General features: G+C 42.5%; 1 protein-coding gene across 1 annotated transcript in view; it reads right to left on the minus strand.

The window, feature by feature from the left end:
* The window catches only part of LOC131190461 (vomeronasal type-2 receptor 26-like), a 34,372-nt gene extending 18,040 nt beyond the window's left edge, over positions 1 to 16,332 (minus strand). The window contains exons 1-5 of the mRNA XM_058167784.1: positions 16,318 to 16,332; positions 14,876 to 15,115; positions 11,606 to 12,418; positions 5,719 to 5,845; positions 4,093 to 4,674 (exon numbers count right to left, since the gene is read on the minus strand). Coding sequence (XP_058023767.1) covers positions 4,093 to 4,674; positions 5,719 to 5,845; positions 11,606 to 12,418; positions 14,876 to 15,115; positions 16,318 to 16,332 — 1,777 coding nt within the window. The remainder of the gene's footprint in view (positions 1 to 4,092; positions 4,675 to 5,718; positions 5,846 to 11,605; positions 12,419 to 14,875; positions 15,116 to 16,317) is intronic.
* Positions 16,333 to 21,956: the final 5,624 nt, after the last annotated feature.

The raw sequence follows: 21,956 nt of genomic DNA on the forward strand, positions 1-21,956 counted from the left end.
GCGGATGCGCAGAAACTTCCTGATGACATCCAGGTCAGTGGGTGGAGCCTCCCACCAGTTTTACTACCAGTTCTTGTAAACCCGTCCAAACCAGGGGCAACCCACCACTGGTATGGTCTGACATTCCAAAGCTCCTTCTTCCCCCCAAATTGTGTCAAGCTGAGAAACGGAGAAAATGGCTGCGACGCACCCGATCCATTTCGAAATTGACATAGTCCTCAACATATGACAGTGGGGAACAGCATTTCTGTTTCTAAGCAAGGCAGTTGTTAAGTGAGTCATGTCCAATTTTATGACTTTTTTGGCCACGGTTAAGCAAATTACTACGGTTGTTAAATGAATCATTCAGTCGTTAAGCAAATCCAGCTTCCCACATTGACTCTGTTTGTTGGGAAGCCAACAGGGAAAGTCACAAATGGCAATCACATGATGCCTGGGATCCTACAGCCGTTCATAAATACAAGCCAGTTGCCAACAGTTCTGATCGTTGGGATGCTGCAACAGTCATAAGTAGGAGGACTGAGCATAAGGTTGATTGATAGTATTGAAGATCAGCAGAGTATCCATAACCTCCATCGTTAACAAGAATCCATTGTTTCCACATCCCTAACTAATTCATAGTATAAATTTTCTAACAACACAAACAATGTAATTTTCATCTCACTGCCTGTTTTGAAGACAGTTTGGGATGGATTTAAGTAATCTAAATTTTTCAAATTCCCTGAAGACATTGTACTATATGATTCTTCATTTAAAAGGGATACATTGAAAACAGCGTTACATGATAATATGGTGACTTGGAGGGATTTTAGGCCCCGTGAAAGAAGATATTCCTGGGGAAATTTGTTTGATCATTTTATATGATTATGTTTAAAGAAGAACCCACTAATAGTTGTTTCAGATTTTGAAGGTAGGAAGAGGTTGGGGATTCAAAGTTAGAACAAAATGCAGAAGACTGAAAACATTTCAGTCAGCAGAACTCATTTTTTTACACAAGAGAAAAGAGCAGGAGTGAAAGAAAGCTGTGACAACTCTCCTATATCAGGTTTCCTCTCTAAATGAGAAAAGCTCTCTGTTTCAGGTTTTCTCAGGGGAAAGCAGGTTTTTGCGAACTAGTGAATCATCAATAAAGAAATCTCTTAACTGAAGCCTTAGAGCTTAAGTCAAACCCAAGAATACACAGACAGAAGCTTGTCCACTCCAAGGATAAAACACCCAGACACAAACTGAGCAACGTGATATATGCAGTACAATGCAGCTTTGTACATTGGGGAAGCAAAACAGCCACTTCACAAACACATGGTACAACACAGGAGAACAAACGCATCTGGACTAGATTCAGCAGTCCATTTGCATTTAAAAGACAAAGGCCACTCTTTTGAAGACAGCAAAGTCCACATTTTGGACAGAGAGGACAGCTGGTTTGAAAGGGGTCAAAGAAGCCATCTATGTCAAAATTGAACAGCCCTCTCTCAACACAGGGGGGCGGGATATTTATTTATTTTTTATTTATTTATTTATTCAGCAGTCCTTTCAGCAGGTCCAAGAAGGCTCCACATCCATTTGCACCAGCCAGGTGACCCTGTAGATATAAATAAACCTTCAGGTGGCCTCAATGACTCTCTAAAAGAATGCAAATGACCAGCTGCCTGCACGAGAAGTGAAATTTCTTCGAAGAAAAAAGTAGAAAGTCCAGTTGCCTCTTGAAAAAGTACCTTTGGGACCTTGGAATCATTCCAGTTGCTTGCACTTAACACTAGGGCTACGTAGCTTAGTCTTATATATCGCTCCATAGTGTTTTCTTTACAGCAGTTTACAGCATCAGCATATTGCCCCCAATAATTAGGGTCCTCATTTTTCTGACCTCAGAAGGATGGAAAGCTGAGTCAACCTGAGTCAGCCCATCAGATCAAACTCTGGACTGTGAGCAGAGTCAGCCTGCAATACTGCATTCTAATCACTGCGCCACCAGGACTCTACAACCCAGATTCAAAATTCTAATGGCTTCCCCCTATGATCATATGTTCGCAATTAGGGCACTGGCAACCAGTCCACATTTACAGCCATTTGCAACATCCTATAGACATGGGAATATGATTTGCAAGGTTTTTGCTGGGAATCAGGTACCTGTTTACAGGTACTGTATGAGTGCAGTGGTTAGTATACAGTATTGCAGGCTAATTATGCTGACTGCCAAGCGCCAGCAGTTCAGCAGTTCGATTCTCATGGGCTCAAGGTTAACTCAGCCTTCCATCCTTCCCAGGTCAGTAAAATGAGGATCCAAATTGTTGGGGGCAACGTGCTGATTCTGTAAACCGCTTAGAGAGGACTGTAAGCACTGTGAAGCAGTATATAAGTCTAAGTGCTATTGCTACTGGTTGTAAGTCATAAAGTAAGACAGTCACATGACCAATCCGATTTTACAATTTTTATTGCCATGGTTGTTAAGTGAACCCAATGGTTCCCTATGGATCTGATTTTGCTGGAAATTGGAAGACAGTTCTGGCAGTTTCATTTGGATGCTAAAAATCAGGAATCTGGTACACTTTTTTTCCAAATAGCATGTTTTATTAAAAGGCATAAGCTTTTGTAGCATATTTTATTAAAAGGCATAAGCTTTTTGTGCATTTCATCAGATGCATAGGCTGGCCAGACAAATAGGAGGAATTAAATTGTAACAAACAAGGCGAGCGGGGGAGGAAGGGGAGATAGGGAGGGAAAGATAGGTTAGTTATTTAGATGTGAATTACATGTGAGACAGATTACAAGAACTTTATCAATTATCAATTATCATGTATTAAAAAGCTTAGCGGTTCTTCTGATAATATGTTCCTAAATAATTTTAGCACTCTATGGATAGTTAGAAGAAATATCCATCAGGTTCAGTTCCAAGTGAGGAGAAAGACACTGGAAACATGGAGGCCGATTGGAAAGATGGTTTATTGGTGAACAGGACCACATGGGTTTGAGGTCCTGGCTAGCTGATCACATGGAGTGGAGAGTGAGAGTTATTTATACCCTCTCTTGGGCCTTAAGTTTCCTGTTCCTGTGGCAAGAGCATGTATTCTATTGGTTGCTGTAGGGGTCACAGCTAACATTGTAGCCTATCTGAGTCCCAGGCTTGGTTGAAGCTTGCTGGGTGATGCAATGAAAGGCAATTCCTATTGTGGCTGAATGGCTTTTCCATGCCTTTGTTCAGAGCTAGATCTTGCTGCAGGCAGTAATGGATTACCAAATCTGCATTTCTAAAGCTGCCCCAGCTGAGTATCTGCTTGCGGGGTGTGGGGGCAAGGAGATGAGGCTCTGAGTTTCTGTCTCCAAGAGCATGTTTCTCAATTTCTCATCCAGGGAAATATAATATTCTGCCTTTTTAATATTTCCTAAAACATTTCATTCTTCTAACAGGGATGGATGCTAGCTTTCTACAGGATCAAAATCAATACTTTCCCATGGCGTCTCTTTGCTACTCAAGGAAGCCTCTTTGCTGGTACTTACAACAGAAAAAAAGAATTGGAAGGGACCCTGGAGATCTTCTAGTCCAACCCCCTGCTCAGGCAGGAACCTCTACATCACTTCAGACAAACAGCTGTCCAATCTCTTCTTAAAAACATCCAGTGTTGGAGCATTCATAACTTCTGAAGGCAAGCCCTTCAAGTGATTAATTGTTCTAACTGTCAGGAAATTTCTCCTTCATTCTAGGTTGCTTCTCTTAAAGGGCTTTCCACTTAAAGAGGAAATTCCATTGCTAGACCAGCTTTTGACATATGCTACTAAGGATTATACTGCATGGCTCGTTTTTATCATGAGTTGCTCTTTTGTATTTAAACCAGGCCTCAGTACAATAATGTAGCATTTAGGAAGAAAGATACAGGCCAGCAACCCAGCACTGGAGGCCAAGATGGAGAAAATCTGCACGGCCATGTTTCCCTTTGGTGCTTAGGTAGGTGGGCACAAAGGACGCCCAAACGCTGCAGAAGACCAGCATGCTGAAGGTGATCAACTTGGCTTCGTTGAAGGATCCAAGCAGCTTCCTGGCCAGGAAAGCCACCACAAAGCAGATGGCAGCCAGGAAGCCCATGTAGCTGAGAGCACCATAGAACATGGCAAGAGAGCCTTCATTGCACAGCAGGAGGATTTCTCCTGGCTGAGAGTTCTTATCAGAGTCCGGCTGTAGCCCTAACCAAGAGGAGCAGAGAAGAATTTGGACACTAGAACAGAGAAGAATGAGACTGTTGGTGAAGCTCTTCCCCAGCCATCTCCTTACCTGATTCCCTGGCCTTGTGGCCAAGAAGGCCATCACCACCGTGATTGTTTTGGCCAAGACAGAAGAGACAGCAATTGAGAAGATGATGCTGAAGGCTGTCTGGCGGAGGAGACAGGTGGCTTTGCTCGGCTTGCCAATGAAGAGGAAAGAGGACAAGAAAGAAAGCAGAAGAGAGACAAGGAGGACATAAGAGAGGTCCCGGCTGTTGGCTTTGATGATGGGGGTTTCTAGGAATTTAATGAAAATTCCCAACACAAATCCTGTGACTAAGGACAAGAACCATGCAAAGGAAGCAAGGATGATTCCTAAATTTTCATCATAAGAGAGAAAAGATATAATCTTGGGAACACAGTGATCTTGAGCCTTGTTTGGATGCTGATAGTCCCCACACAGGATGCAAAGATCTGCATCTAAAGAGGGGAAAAAAGATCATTTTCAGAGCTGCATGCTAGCCCAATAAGATCTGCAATAAAATTTGCTTTAATTGTCATAGCAGATGACAACTTTATCTAGATAACTTTAATTCAGCTCCGAAAAGCTAATCAGGGTTGATCCTGATTGTTCCTGTGATAGAATATCACCAGGCCAGAATGGAAACATTCTGAAAAAAGGCAGATGCAAACTATTTTAGGAATCTACTGTGGTACCCTGGTACTCATGGTTAATTGGTTCTGGAAGCCATGATGAATATTAAAAACAACAGGTGCCAAACAAACTACATGATTTACCATGTGATCCTCGTTTCAATTGATAAGGACTTCCTGTCTGTCCCTTTTCCTGTGTCAGTGACCTTCCCAGCATGGCTGAGTTCCTGTCTGTTTGTGGCTGTCCCCCTTTTCCTATCACAATGTGATGAGTACCAAGATAACATTTTTGCATCAAAATGCATCTAGTACCAAATTTGATGAGTTTTAAAGCAATCAAGTACTGAGGTACCACTGTATTAAGAATACTATAAGTATACAGACTAAAGTCACCAACTTTGATAAGGAATCTTTCCTTGTTATTTATCTTCACTTTTAACCCGTCAATTGATGCTATGAATGATTTAGTTGTATTTTTTTGGGGAAACATTCCAAGTAGTAGCTGGGGCGCAGCACGGCAGAAAGTCAGCACCATCTAACTGGAATTAAACTTCTAAAAATAGCATTCTTTTCCCCTTCACTGATGACATAAAGATATAAGTCCGAAAATTGATACTGTCCTGAAAAAACTCAAGCTTAGAATTTTTTTAAAAATGAGAAGTTTCTCCAGTGGTGTTTCTCAACCTTGGCAACTTGAAGATGTGTGGACTTCAACTTCCAGAACTCTCTAGCCAGCATGCTGAAGAATCCTGGGAGTTGAAGTCCACGCATCACAAAGGTGGTTACCAAGGTTGAGTAACAGACTTATTTAGAGTCTGCCTAAGGGCATCCTTCTCTCAAAGTAATGGGCTATGTATCGCAGCTACTTACCTTCCTGAGTGGAAATGGTCCCTCCTGGGCAGGGGACACAATCATAGCAACAGATAGGCTGCCCCTTTCGAGCTGCCTTGGCGTAGCCAGCCCTACAGCTTTTGGTGCACCTGGAATAAGGTGTCATCTAATAACAGAGACAAGATACATCCAGAAGAAAACATTACATAGAATCTTGGTCTACGGAATGCAATTCTTGGCAGCTCTTAGCATCCATCAGTCTTCTCAAAACGGGTGTTTTCCAGATGCAGGACCGTGACTCCTAGCCTCTCCAATCTGTGTGCCAATAACTGGGTTGGGAAGACCTGAGGCTGTTATCTCACGGTTGATGTCAATAGGTGGTACAACAATGGAAACCTTGGATAATCTCCAAAGCTAAACTGGGTCAGGGACCGCCTGGACTTCTGGAAGAAGGCAATGGCAAAGCCTTCTGTATGACATAGGTAGTCCTTGACTTACAACCATTTGTTTACTGACCATTCCAAGTTACAATAGCAATAGCAATTAGACTTATATACCGCTTCCCAGTGCTTTATAGCTCAGCCTATTGTTTACACAGTCAGCCTGTTGCCACCCCAACAATCTGGATCCTCATTTTACCAACCTTGGAAGGATGAAAGGCTGAGTCAACCTTAAGCCAATGAGAATTGAACTGCTGGCAGCTGGCAGTCAGCAGAAGTAGCCTGCAGTACTGGATTCTAACCACTGCACCACCACAATGGCATTGAAAAAAAGTGACTTACGGCCACTTTCACACTTACAACTGTTGCACCATCTTAAGCAACTTAAGGCAAGTCTTTTCACTCATTAATTGTTCTCACTGTTAGAAATTTCACCTTAGTTCTAAGTTGCTTCTCTTCTTGAATAGTTTCCATCCATTGCTTCTTGTCTTGGCTTCAGGTGCTTTGGAGAATAGCTTGACCTCCTCTTCTATGTGGCAGCCCCTGAGATATTGCAACACTGCTATCATGTCACCCCCCCTAGTCCTTCTTTTCATTAAACCAGCCATATCCAATTCCAGCAACCATTCTTTATATGTTTTAGCTTCTGATTCCTTAATCATCTTTGTTGCTCTCTACCTTATTAAACTGCAAGGGCCATGAAATAGCTTCAGGATGGATAGTGAACTTGAGTCCAGCCTCCGCTGCCTTCTCTATGCTTCCAATTTTTACTCTGCCGTGAGTCCGATTGGGAAATCGCACCCAGTTCATAATGTCAAAATTGGCTGTCAATTCGCCATCCTTGTCCATGTAGAGCCCGCTTGAGGAATCATTTGAAAACTGGATCCCTCTTAAGAAAGAGTGAAGCTGGAAAGTTGGAGAAGACAAGAGAAGAATCACTTCCTATTATGAAACAAAGGGAGAGGATTTTTTAGAGATCGCAGATCTCCAGGAGGCTATTTCATGCAGCACTTGCTTGCTGAATTACAGGCAGTGGTGCGAACTGGTAGTGGCGGGAGGCGCCGCCCACCCACCTGGACATCATCACAGATGGTCTGCGCGTGCGCAGAAGGTTCTGTGCATCTGCAGAAGTGCTGTGCGCGCGGGCTCACAATTACCACAATGCTAACTACCAAGTTACAATGGTAGTGAAGGTAAGTGGAACCCATCACAGGTAAACCTTGCTTAATGGTTGCCCTGTTTAGCAACCATTAGAAGTTTCAATGGTGCTAAAACTGAAACCTTTATGAGTGGTCCTTGCACTTACCTGTGTTGCAGCATCCCCATTGAGATTTGAGTGCTTCACAACCAGCATGCCTTTACATCCATTAGAGTTCACCAGCATGCCTTTACATCCATTAGAGTGTCCCGCGGTCATATTACCACCATTTGCGAGCTGCACAGTTCTCTTCTGACAAGTAGAGTCAACACAGAAGCTGGCAGTAAAATTGCTAGTCGTAGTCACGCAATGTCTCACTTCATGACCCGCGGTGACTCACTTAACAACCAAATGGGAAATGATGTTGTAAGTCTATTGCTAATTTATTTAAGAGATTTTTTATGGATTGACTCTGGATGGCACACAGCAATAAGAAGAAACTGTCAGACACAAGGAACTGCAACAACTAAAGATGATTAGGGGACTGGAGGATAAAACATATGAAGAACGGTTGCAGGAACTGGGTATGTCTAGTTTAATGAAAAGAAGGACTAGGGGAGACATGATAGCTGTGTTCCAATATCTCAGGGGTTGCCACAAAGAAGAGGGAGTCAAGCTATTCTCCAAAGCACCTGAGGGTAGAGCAAGAAGCAATGGGTGGAAACTGATCAAAGAAAGAAGCAACTTAGAACTAAGGAGAAATTTCCTGACAGTCAGAACAATTAATAAGTGGAACGACTTGCCTGCAGAAGTTGTGAATGCTCCAACACCGGAAATTTTTAAGAAAATGTTGGATAACCATCTGACTGAGATGGTGTAGGGTTTCCTGCCTGGGCAGGGGGTTGGACTAGAAGGCCTCCAAGGTCCCTTCCAACTCTGTTGTTATGTTATGTTATGTTAACTCTGTGAATGGGCCAAAGCAGTTTCTTTATCGTTGATCATTTGTTTTACAGGAATCTCACCAGACTGACCATAGATCCATAGGAATCTATGGAATCTATAGATAAAAGCTTCCCTAGTCTAGCCTATGTTGTTTCCTCTCATGGAGCAACTCTATGCTGCAACGCCTCTTTACTCCCCCTTCTCCTTTAGCTGGTGATTCCTCCATTACATTCCAATAAGTTAAAATCACAGTAAACTGAGCTCAACTCCTTCTAACTTCATGAACAAGGGTAGTTTCCTGTGACAACTCTATGTCAGCGTTCCAGAAAACCCCTCCATTTAGCTAGGAGACAGTTCTGGTGGCCAAGGATAAAAGCAGATATAGAGGACTATGTTAAAAGCTGCGCCACCTGCGCCACCATGAAATCCAGACCAGGGAAGGCCCCTCGGCTTCTTCAGACCGTGGCCGAACACACAAGGCCCTGGGAGGAGATTAGGATGGATTTCCTCGTGGAGCTCCCTGTCAGCGGAGGGAATAGAGTGATTTGGAGAGTTGCTGATTTATTTTCCAAACAAGCCCACTTCACTGCCTGCAGCGGGTTACCTTCAGCCAAGAAGCTGGCAGTAAAATTGCTAGTCGTGATCACGCAATGTCTCACTTCATGACCATGGTGACTCACTTAACAACCAAATGGGAAATGATGTTGTAAGTCTATTGCTAATTTATTTAAGAGATTTTTATGGATTGACTCTGGATGGCACGCAGCAATAAGAAGAAACTGTCAGACACAAGGAACTGCAACAACTAAAGATGATTAGGGGACTGGAGGATAAAACATATGAAGAACGGTTGCAGGAACTGGGTATGTCTAGTTTAATGAGAAGAAGGACTAGGGGAGACATGATAGCAGTGTTCCAATATCTCAGGGGTTGCCACAAAGAAGAGAGTCAAGCTATTCTCCAAAGCACCTGAGGGTAGAGCGAGAAGCAATGGGTGAAACTGATCAAAGAAAGAAGCAACTCAGAACTAAGGAGAAATTTCCTGACAGTCAGAACAATTAATCAGTGGAACGACTTGCCTGCAGAAGTTGTGAATGCTCCAACACCGGAAATTTTTAAGAAAATGTTGGATAACCATCTGACTGAGATGGTGTAGGGTTTCCTGCCTGGGCAGGGGGTTGGACTAGAAGGCCTCCAAGGTCCCTTCCAACTCTGTTGTTATGTTATGTTATGTTAACTCTGTGAATGGGCCAAAGCAGTTTCTTTATCGTTGATCATTTGTTTTACAGGAATCTCACCAGACTGACCATTCCCTTGGGAATCCATAGATAAAAGCTTCCCTAGTCTAGTCTATGTTGTTTCCTCTCATGGAGCGACTCTATGCTGGAACACCTCTTTACTCCCCCTTCTCCTTTAGCTGGTGATTCCTCCATTACATTCCAATAAGTTAAAATCACAGTAAACTGAGCTCAACTCCTTCTAACTTCATGAACAAGGGTAGTTTCCTGTGACAACTCTATGTCAGCGTTCCAGAAAACCCCTCCATTTAGCTAGGAGACAGTTCTGGTGGCCAAGGATAAAAGCAGATATAGAGGACTATGTTAAAAGCTGCGCCACCTGCGCCACCATGAAATCCAGACCAGGGAAGGCCCCTCGGCTTCTTCAGACCGTGGCCGAACACACAAGGCCCTGGGAGGAGATTAGGATGGATTTCCTCGTGGAGCTCCCTGTCAGCGGAGGGAATAGAGTGATTTGGAGAGTTGCTGATTTATTTTCCAAACAAGCCCACTTCACTGCCTGCAGCGGGTTACCTTCAGCCAAGAAGCTGGCAAAACTGTTCGTGAGGCATATTTACAGGCTACATTATTTATTATTTATTTTATTTTATTAGATTTTTATACCGCCCTTCTCCCGAAGGACTCAGGGCGGTGTACAGCCAGATAATAAAAACTCACAATATACACATTAAAACACAACTTAAAACCAAACATATTACAAAGATGGCCGAAATTTAAAAAATTTAAAACCCTAAAATTCATAAATACCCCCAATTAAAATTTAATAAAACTTTTAAGCCAGTCCCGCTTGAATAAATAAATGCGTTTTCAGCTCACGGCGAAAAGTCCGAAGATCAGGCACTTGGCATAAACCAGGGGGAAGTTCGTTCCAAAGCGTAGGAGCTCCAACAGAGAAGGCCCTACCCCTGGGGGCCGCCAGCCGACATTGTTTGGCGGACGGCACCCTGAGAAGACCCTCTCTGTGTGAGCGTACGGGTCAGTGGGAGGCATAAGGTAACAGCAGGCGGTCCCATAAGTACCTGGGTCCTAAGCCATGGAGCGCTTTAAAGGTGGTAACCAAGATCTTAAAGCGCACCCAGAAGACCACAGGAAGCCAGTGCAGACTGTGCAGGATTGGTGTTACATGGGAGCAACGGGTGGCTCCCACTATTACATGGAGTTCCAAGGAGAATAATATCAAATCGCGGAGTCCAGTTTCACTCTATGAAAGTGGCTTGCCGCTGATTTCTTCCAGTATGTTTTTTGATGCCCAGGTGTAGCCTATTGCTCAGAGATTTCCTCGTGGTCCCCCATTGATGGACAACACAAATCTAATACTAGTGGTCAATTGTGGGCTTCAAAATTTTTAGCAAGGGGTTCTCTTCCTGGTTGCTGGATGGGTGTGGCCAAGGTTGGGCATGGCCTAGTTGGCCTCCTGCACCACAGTGTGTGTGTGGGTGCATTTTTGTCCTCCCCAGGCTCTGGAGGCTTTTCTTGAGCCTCCGGGAGGATGAAAACGGCCCTCTTCTGGTACGCCTGTTTTTCGCCCTCCCTGAGCCTCCGTGCGTACCCTGCACTTACCTACATCCAAAATGGGCCGCGTGGGGACTCCTGGGAGGGGCAGGGCATGGTGGGCGGGGCCAGCCAGAGTGGCATTTGAGGTTCTCCGAACTGCACAGAATCTTAGCTAGAAGTGCTCCATGGGTGAACTGCTTTACGACCAACAAGAATTACAAGTGTAATTGGCAGCATTATGGTTGTAAGTCAAGGGCTACCTGTACATTGGGCCTCTGGTGGCTCAACAGACTAATGCAGTCTGTTATTAACACAGCTGCTTGCAATTACTGCAAGTTCAAGTCCCACCAGGCCCAAGGTTGACTCAGCCTTCCATCCTTTATAAGGTAGGTAAAATGAGGACCCAGATTGTGGGGGCAATAAAAGTTGACTTTGTATATAATATACAAATGGATGAAGACTATTGCTTAACACAATGTAAGCCACCCTGAGTCTTCGGAGAAGGGCGGGATATAAATGCAAATAAAAAAAGTATATTCTAGGAATGATAAGCAAGTCAGAAGAACTCTTTATAAAGTGAGCTTCTTTGGAAGGGGACAAGTTGAGAAGAATACCTGCCATGGTTGCAACTTGGAAGTGTCCAACCTGTTTTCACTTGACCCTGGGTTCCTTCTGGATCTGGACATAAGGGCAACCTGTAAACCCTGTACCACAAATTTAATGGTGTTGTAAATGGTGTATCTGTCTTGGGACAGGACTCTTTCAAGCTCCTGGGGAGGTAAGGTCTCCACATTCCCTTTCTCCTTGCATCTTCTCCAATCTTTCACCGACAAACCCAGCTTTGAGTAGGAACAGGAGGATGTTTCTTTCCAAAACTTTTCCAGGAAGAAGGAACGTGGCTCATAAGAGTCAAATGTTGCCCTTCTGCTTGACTTGTCTAAGGACAAGGAACCTTGGATGTTCTGGAATAAAAAAGGCAAATAAGCCAAGATCAACTTGATGTCCCACACAACTGTCGTGACCCAGACTTTTCCCACTGTTGAATCGAAGTTGCTGCTGAAGATTTGATGAAAGCGGATAATTGGACCGAAAGCAAAGTCTGTGTCTGCATAACATAAGAATACGTTGACTTGCTTCCACAGGGTGGTCGGTACACTTTGGAATGTCCTTGTGTAGGAAATCATTCGGGAATATCGTTTCGAGAAGGCAACACACACGTCATTCCGGATCAGCATGGAGGTCAATGCCCTAGTGAACCTTTCTCCATTAGCATTATCGGGAGCAAACAGGCCAATCCATGTCCATCCAAAATGCAGGAGCAGTCGGACAATCCCTTCGTACTGGGTTTCTTCTTTTGGAACCATATGGTAAAAAAAGGGGAGTTGAGTTTTTTCACCAAGAAGAAAAGAAGCCAGTCCATAACTAACCTAAAAAAAAACCCAAAGAAGACAAAAAAAAAATACAGTTGGAATAAAGACCCAGATTATATGAGTTCATTTTTTTTTAAAAAAAGGATTGTTTAACATTGCTCTCTATTTTTTTATCTTTACATTTTTATATTTATATTATACATTTTTTAATCTCCATTTTCTATCCATATTTCTAGCAGGACTACCCAATTCTGTAATAGTTTTGTTCCCTATACCATCCGTCTAGTAAACTCCCAAGATTCATTTCTCTCACTGTGTACAGGTATGCCATGTACAGGAATACATCTGAACTAGACTGTTGTTTCTCTGTGACATATAATATATGTGGGTATATGCATAATTCTGTATTTATCTGTTTTTATTTATTTATTTATTTATTTATTTATTTATTTATTTATTTATTCTGTTATATTATGTAGTGTATATTGGAGGTGGTGACCTTTTGAGAGCTCTATGCAACAAAATTTCACTTTAATGTATGCCAATTAGTGTACATTCAAAGTGACAATAAAGTTATTATTCTATTCTATTCTATTCTATTCTATTCTATTCTATTCTATTCTTTCTTATTTCAAACTGTAACTTCTATTATAGCGTAGCAATTTAATTAATTCTTCCCTTTACTCCCTTTTTATGACTCTGTAATCCCTTAATTCAAGGTAGGGTCATGGAGACTGGATGGAGCTGAGGATTTACTGGCTGGATGCCCTTCCTGACGCCTATGCAGAGTTCACAGCAGATATTTTCTCTTTGATAGAGGAACATCTGTCACTGCCTAGGATTGAACTCTCAACCTTCTGAGTGGGAGGCAAGCGCCTTCACCACTAGGCCACCATGCTGCTTGTTTATTATTTATTTATTTAATTATTTGTTAAATTTATTTGCCGCTTATCTTGCCATAGGGCTACTCCAGCAGCTTACAAAAATAAAAAGGAAGAAAAATGAAAAAGCATGTAAATAGAACAGAAGTAAAATAATAGAAAAATACAATAAACGACAAAGGAACACAATGAGAATGACCATATTTTTGGATGTGTGGAAGGGTGGAGTCAACATTGACTCCTGGCCATATCCCTTCAGTTTTTTTCACAAGTTTTTTGGAAATGGATTTTTCTTCCTAGAACTGAGTGACAGGTACTGACCCAAAGTCACTTAACTGGATTTGTGCCATTCTGTGCCAATTTGTCTGATCTCTTAAACCACGACACCAAACTGTCTTTCTACCATCCATAGGGATGGATAGCTGCTTGGAAATCATATTGTTTTGAGAAAAAGAGAGCCTTGGGACAGTCATTTTTTTCTTATACCTAGGAATGAAGCAATGGCAAACTACTTCCGAAAATCCTGCCAAGAAAACTGCAGGGACTTGTCCAGGAGGTCTCTGAGAATCCGACATGATTGCACAGAAGAAGACAAAAGATCTTTTGGAAATCATGTTTTAGGGAAGCAAAAAAAATGAGAGTGAACATATAGGGTTTTCTCGTTTTATTATTATGTTAAAAGAGGGTGTCGTTTTTATTTCTTTGAAAAACAGTGCTAAGCTTATTGTGAGCATACACCAGTCTTTTTTCCCCCCTAGCCTGCAAAAATCACAAAGTCAAAACCTGTACAATTGGTTGTTGTCCTCTTGTATGGTGTTTTGACTAGTATTTGTAAAAGCTTCCACTTGTTTTGCTTTGCTCACATTCTGCCATAAAATGCGGGAGGGGTGGATGAAGGGAATGTAAAGGGGGAGATATCAGCAGTGAAATGCTACCAGTTTGCACCAGTTCAGGTGAACCGGTAGTGATAAAAACTACCGGTTCGAGCGAACCAGTAGTAAAAAAAAGCTACCGGTTCCTCCAAACCGTTATTTCCGGCGATCAGCTGTGCCGTGCGATTTAAAATTGCTAGAAAGCAGGTAACCCTGTTTTCTAGTGAATCTAAATTGTGTGGCACGGCTGTCCCCCCCACCACTGTTCTACTTACCTTCCCAAGCCTCCTTTTTCCATGTGAAGTGCACGTTTGGCACATACTGCCGCATTTGGCTCATATTGTGCATGCGCGCATGCAGCACACGTTTGGTGCACACTGCACATGCACGGGCAGCCAACCAGTGGCAAACCAGGGAATATTTCACCACTGGGAAGGAATGACAGTATGACATGAATCAGAGTTGCCAATCTGGAACAGCCAGCATGTCCAAAGACATGAGCATGAGAATAGAATGTGAAACTACACCAAAGAGGCGCTAAAGCTCAAAGTTGTTACCAAAACACAAAATTCAAATACTATTGGACACTCATGAACTGGTCAAAGGGTGAGGGTCCAGGAAATAGGGGAAAGGCAGGTTTTGAAGCAGGAATATGCAGATCCAGTTGCACTGACTTTAGTAAAAGTACACCTTTGGAGTCAAGGATGTTTCTTTCCTAAATGCCCAAGCTGGGACAAGCCTGACAGTATTCCAATTCTTACCTGTGGGGTTTTGTAGATGCTCAGAAGAGTGGCAATCTGGTTGGAGATTTCAGAGTCGGCTCGTTCCAAAACAGCAAGCAGAGGATTTGATTTCCCACAGCGGTAGCTGGGGATACTGCTTTTCCCACCAGCAAGCAGATCTAACACAGCGTCAGAGGTGATTCTTTTATCAGAGTAGTTCTCGTAGAGATTGTAGCCCAGGGTGATGTTTGGTGAGAACCCAGAATTCTGACTGATCTCCTGAATGGCAAACCATAAGGACAGCACATGCCAAAATCTCATTTGTGATTCACTGCCAAAAATATAAGTATATTAAGATAGGTAGATGTTCAGATTGTCATTCCAGTCCTAGTATATTTTATAGCTTTCTCCATGCTCGACAGCAACCTTGAAGGATAGGATCTATCTAGGTGGTTGTTAAGAGTCAAGACTGACTTGACAGCACATCAATCAAATGAACTGATTCCTTAAAGCAACAGTATTTAGTTTTCAGGCTTCCTCAGGAACAGATCTGAAAAAAGATCAGTTTTCCTTAATAAAAGAAGTGGTCACAGGGAGTTTTGTAGGGGAAGACTAAATTTTAGTAGGTAAAATAATAATTGCCTAACACTGGAAAATTCTAGATGACATAGCAACAGAGATGTGGATTAACAAGACCTTTTCAATTGCTACATTAGAAAAAATGTAGAAGACAAAATTAAAATAATGAGACATCAGAGGCAGGAACCACAAATTTATCACAGTTAAGTAACAACAACAACAACAACAACAGAGTCGGAAGGGACCTTGGAGGTCTTCTAGTCCAACCCCCTGCCCAGGCAGGAAACCCTACACCACTTCAGACAAATGGTTATCCAACATTTTCTTTAAAATTTCCAGTGTTGGAGCATTCACAACTTTTGCAGGCAAGTTTGATAGTGATAGTTACCACATATTATATTAGTGATAGTTGCACATATCTGTAGTAAGATAGGTGGCCAATAAATTTTATAAATAAATAACATTAAAATTTGGATGTTGCATGAATATGTGTGTGTGTGTGGGAGTCCCACAGGAAAAAAAATACACTTTCCTTAATGAAGGAAGTAAATCTGAGAATTTCCCTCCACTAAAGCTCTATTCCTGCCCACCCCCCAGCAAGGATTTTCCTGCGCAGTTACACAAAAGCAGTTTCTCTTGGCGCAGCCATTCCACAGGCTCAACATTACCTATAAAGCTTCAGCTGAGGAGGCTTGGAGAAGACAAACGGCTCAAAGAAACCAATTTTTGGAGAGACGATGCCACTTATGATGTAGGTTCCAGGCCTGTGGTAATTTGCAGCCTTGTGTCCATCTTGGATTAGATTCAATGGGCATTTTGCCCTCAGGGCTCTGTAGGATGCTGTGGGCAGCAGCCCAAGCAGGAAGAAGAAGGAGAGAAGGACCATTGTGGCATAAAGTTACGTCCTTTCCCACCATTGTCACTGTCTTGCCTTTGCTGTCCCAGATGGGAGTCCACCAATCCTTCACAAGAAGGAAGATATTTCAAGAACAAAGAGCATGTTTGGATTGTGGGTTGTTGTTTTTTGTGATTTTTGTGGTTTTTTTTGCAGTATACGGTCACAGCAAGGTAGCAATGCTTAGCCGACCTTGATTGATCCCGAAGAAGCCAAATGTTTGACTTAGCCAACGGAACAGGCTGTCATGTGATAGGGTGGTTTGTCATTCACTCAGAGTCTTCCAAGAGAGGCTTCCAAAAATGGAAATCTGGTAAAGATAATCCTGTCTGGAGCAATGGATAGGACTGGATGGGCTTTCCTTGTCCCTTTTGATGCTACAGTTGTAAGAATACATACAGTAGATGGAAAATCACCAGGAACTCCCTGGTAGTACACTTGGCTAGGAAGTGAAAAACATCATTCTAGAACAGTGTTTTTCAATCTCGGCCATTTTAAGATGTCTGGACTTCAATTACAAGAAGAAAAGTGAGCATCAGAGAGAGGAAGGGGTCAAGCTATTTTCCAAGGCACCTGAAGGCCAGACGAGGGATAATGGATGGAAACTAGTCAAGGAGAGATTCATCCTGGAAATAAGAAGAAATTTTAATATATAATATATGTTTATATGCTATATAATCTTTTTATATGATATTGTGACAAAATAAATAAATAAATAAATAAATAAATAAATAAATAAATAAAATAATAAACAGTGAGAACAAGCAACCCATGGAACAGAAGTTGCCTTCAGAAGTTGTGGGAACTTCATCACTGGAGGCTTTCAAGAAGAGATCGGACTGCCATTTGTCAGAAATGGTGTAAGGTCTCCTGCTTGGGTGGGCGGGGTTGGACTAGATGACCTACAAGCTCCCTTCCGACTCTATTAATCTGTTAAAGGTTTAAATGGAAATCACTTCTGTAGTATTGTCAAAAAAACTTGAGGGGTCCATGTGGTCACCTGGACTCAAGCCAAACTCAAAGATTTCTTTATCTTTAGTAATACTCTAGAGGGACTTGTAACAATGTAATGGTTGAAGGACTGGATTAGGACTGGAGAATCTGCATGCTAATTCATTCTTAGCAGGACAGTCAAGCAGTTAGGAGTGAGAGAAGATAAATGCAGCCCTACTCCTGAATAGGAAGGAAGGCAAATTTACTTCCAGCAACTCCTTGAAACTCTCAGAGGTGGACTTTGAAAGGAAAGCTAGAACAAGCAAAGGTTGCTCTCTTTACAATGCTAATTCCCCATATGGATAATTTCCAGCAGCTCTAAAAAAAAGTCTTGCATCTTTTAATATACTATATACCCATAAATAATCTATATAGATCAATGTTTCTCAACCTTGGCAATTTTAAAATATATAGACTTCAACCTCCAAAATTCCCCAGCCAGCATATCTGCCTGGTGAATTCTGGGGGACTGTAATATAAATTCTTGCTTGCTGTTTGTGTTTCTCTCTGTCCCTTAATGTTTTTTTGCTTACCTTTTTCCCAGTTGAATTTTCCTACTTTCTGTGTTTGCTGATCATTAATAATAAGTAAAGCTTATAAACTAGTAGTGTACTGGAACAAACTAAACTGGAATTTTCACAGTATAATTTTCTGCTAGTTGGTTCTGGGAATATTTCTAATTAACTTCTTCTGTAGTGAGAAAAAGCTTGTCATCCATGAATTCTTGATATATTATGAATTAATAAAATGATCAACCTATTCTCATTCTGCCTTCCACTTGCAAAGAATCTTGAAGTTGCTTAGAAATGAAGTAAACATGGAACTAAATCGCAGATCAAAATGCTTGTTCCCAGCAATCTCCCTCTGGATTATTTCTACAGAAAATTTACCACAAGGTTCTTGTTCTGTTTGGCTCAGACATGGAAAATATTTTCAATCCTTGATAATTTTGCATTTTGCCCTTATCTCTTTTTCTTTTTGGCAGTGGAAGCTGAAGGCTCAGGGGAAGAAGAACAGCTGAAGACAAAGTAGGGAGCCAAAAGTCTTCCTACTGGAGAGGATGGCAACTTTAAACTGGCTTGAACTGCTATAATTCCAGTTATTATTTATCATATGGCACATTCGCATCACATTTTGATAAAAACACAAAACATAAAAAATAAAACATTATAAACTTATGTTTTGCCTTGAAGACAAAACATCAGAAGCCTCGAAGAGACGGCAACCAGTTAATCCTGGCTAGATCACTTCACATCGTACTAAATAGAATTCCAGTACTGGCAAGGGAATTCTGGGAAGTTGAAATTGTTAAACTTGTTAAAGTTAAAGTTAAAGTTGTTAAACTTTAACTCTTGTTAAAGTTGCCAAGGTTAAGTTGCCAAGACACTCTATGGTACTGGAGACAAAGATTTGGGCTCCAAAATTATATGTACATTTTTGTAGGAGTTTTGTAGTACTAGTCTCAAAATAGCATGTATTTTGACCCAGGAAATTAAAAACAATTTGCTAAAGCTTGTACTAACATGTGAAACTCTGCTGGACACTATTCCAAGGAGCAAGCAATTCCACCAGCCCAGCACACACAACCTTGAAAAGCAGCACAACAAAATTTCAGTCCAACTTGAAATGTTGAATGGAGAGCAAGCTTACTTCCCACATTCATACAGATGAACACCCCTGCCTTAAACTCTTCTCACAAGTTCCCAGGGTCTGGGAGGAAATGTGGGCGTCTGCCAATGTTTTCACGGCAACTTCAAGATATTCCCTTGTGCTCCGTTCTGATATTTTTAAACAGCTGGAAACCCAAGGCCATTCTGGAAAGGAGGCTAAACAAACAACTGGCAACAGCACAGCCCTTGGGCTTTCAGCAAGAATAAGAAAATGTTCTGATCGTGATAATTATAGGGGAAAGAAACATCATTCTTTTCCCAACTTGCATGGTTGGATGCCCAGGTGCACCATTGGAGAAAAACATGTTTGTGTAAACGCTCACAGACTCATTGGAGAGAGAGAGAGAACAAGTCATACTACTTCAAACATGCATAGGGAGATGGACACACATTTTGTTCATCTCCCTATGAAAAAGGAATAGAATAGAATAGAATAGAATAGAATAGAATAGAATAGAATAGAATAGAATAGAATAACAGAGTTGGAAGAGACTTTGGAGGTCTTCTAGTCCAACCCCCTGCTTAGGCAGGAAACCCTACATTACTTCAGACAAATGATTATCCAACATCATCTTAAAATTTCCAGTGTTGGAGCATTCACAACTTCTGCAGGCAAGTTGTTCCACTGATTAATTGTTCTAACTGTCAGGAAATTTCTCCTTAGTTCTAAGTTGCTTCTTTCCTTGATCAGTTTTTACCCATTGCTTCTTGTTCTACCCTCAGGTGCTTTGGAGAATAGCTTGATTCCCTCTTCTATGTGGCAACCCCTGAGATATTGGAACACTGCTATCATGTCTCCCCTAGTCCTTCTTTTCATTAAACTAGAAATGCCCAGTTCCTGCAAAGGAGAACCCCAAGCCCCATGTTACATTCCTCTTTAAAGTTAACACAATCAAAAAATGCAAGAGGAAAGTTGATTGGACAGGATAAAAGTAAGCTCCCCTTTGCATAGGAACTCAGTTGCACTTAGTCAAATACGTTGCATATTTGCACCCCATCATATCACACATGTTCATTAAAATCAGGTCTGATAGCAGAAGGGGCGTAAATTGTAAAGAGGAAAAAGGTTGTTTGGAGTTCACGAAAGAGATAAACCAGACCCCCCAAATTTGCACTAAACTTTTTTCTTATCTGACTGGAGCTAGTCTCCAGCCTCTTTATCAGTTTAGGAATGTTAAAAGCTAATAAACCCGAAGGGTCCTTTTAAAAGAGAGAAAATAAATCAAATTAAAATACAGAGTAACTATGCTAGTTAGCAAGTTACAAAATCGATGTCATGTGCCCCTCATCCCCCAAGTGGGGCCTGAAGCTCCCCCCCCCCATTTGAGGGGACACTGGGACCCTCTCCACACACCCCAAAAAAAAAGAAAAGAAGGAGGAGGAGGAGGAGGAGGAGGAGGAGGAGGAGGAGGAGAAGAAGAAGAAGAAGAAGAAGAAGAAGAAGAAGAAGAAGAAGAAGAAGAAGAAGAAGAAGAAGAAGAAGAAGAAGAAGAAGAAGAAGAAGCCAGAATGAAGCTCCTGAGGGGGAAAAAAACCCACAGTTCCTGAAAGGAATCAAATTTGTGGGTAGAAAAAACAATTGAGAGGAGGAACATTCTGGAACAAGTTACCTCAGAAAGTGCTCAACAGCCAAGAAGTGAGGCTGTTCTGAGCAGAGGTGAAATCCAGCAAGTTCTGGAGAACCGGTAGCGGAAATTTTGAGTAGTTTGGAGAACCGGCAAATGCCACCTCTGTCTGGCCCCAGAATGGGATGGGAATGGAGATTTTGCAGTATCCTTCCCTCTCAGGAGTGGGGTGGGAATGGAGATTTTGCAGTATCCTTCCCTTAGGAGTGGAGAGGGAATGGAGATTTTGCAGAATCCTTCCCTCCGGAGTGGGGTGGGAATGGAGATTTTGCAGTATCCTTCCCTCAGGAGTGGGGAGGGAATGGAGATTTTGCAGAATCCTTCCTGACATGGAGGAATGAGATTTTGCAGCATCCTTCCCTGGAGTGGGGTGGAATGGAGATTTTGCAGAATCCTTCCCTCCGGAGTGGGGAGGGAATGGAGATTTTGCAGTATCCTTCCCTCAGGAGTGGGGTGGGAATGGAGATTTTGCAGTCTCCTTCCCCCTGGAGTGGGGAGGGAATGGAGATTTTGCAGTTTCCTTCCATCAGGAGTGGGGAGGGAATGGAGATTTTGCAGTCTCCTTCCCCTGGAGTGGGGAGGGAATGGGGACTTTGCAGTATCCTTCCTTCAGGAGTGGGGTGGGAATGGAGATTTTGCAGTATCCTTCCCTCAGGAGTGGGGTGGGAATGGAGATTTTGCAGTATCCTTCCCTCAGGAGTTGGGAGGGAATGGGGATTTTGCAGTATCCTTCCCTCAGGAGTAGGGAGGGAATGGGGATTTTGCAGTATCCTTCCCTCAGGAGTGGGGAGGGAATGGGGACTTTGCAGTATCTTTTCCCTGGAGTGAGGTGGGAATGGAGATTTTGCAGTATCCTTCCCTCAGGAGTGGGGAGGGAATGAGGACTTTGCAGTATCCTTCCCTCAGGAATGGGGAGGGAATGGGGATTTTGCAGTATCCTTCCCTTAGGAGTGGGGAGGGAATGAGGATTTTGCAGTATCCTTCCCTCAGGAGTGGGGAGGGAATGAGGACTTTGCAGTATCCTTCCCCTGGAGTGGGGTGGAAATGGAGATTTTGCAGTCTCCTTCCCCTGGAGTGGGGAGGGAATGGGGATTTTGCAGTATCCTTCCCTCAGGAGTGGGGTGGGAATGGGGATTTTGTAGTATCCTTCCCTCAGGAGTGGGATGGGAATGGAGATTTTGCAATATCCTTTCCCTGGAGTGGAGAGGGAATGGGGACTTTGCAGTTTCCTTCCCTCAGGAGTGGGGAGGGAATGGGGATTTTGCAGTATCCTTCCCTCAGGAGTGGGGAGGGAATGGAGATTTTGTAGTATCCTTCCCTCAGGAGTGGGGTGGGAATGGAGATTTTGCAGTATCCTT

This window comes from Ahaetulla prasina, chromosome 2, assembly GCF_028640845.1.
Source record: "Ahaetulla prasina isolate Xishuangbanna chromosome 2, ASM2864084v1, whole genome shotgun sequence".
In the NCBI taxonomy this organism is placed as follows: Eukaryota; Metazoa; Chordata; class Lepidosauria; order Squamata; family Colubridae; genus Ahaetulla; species Ahaetulla prasina.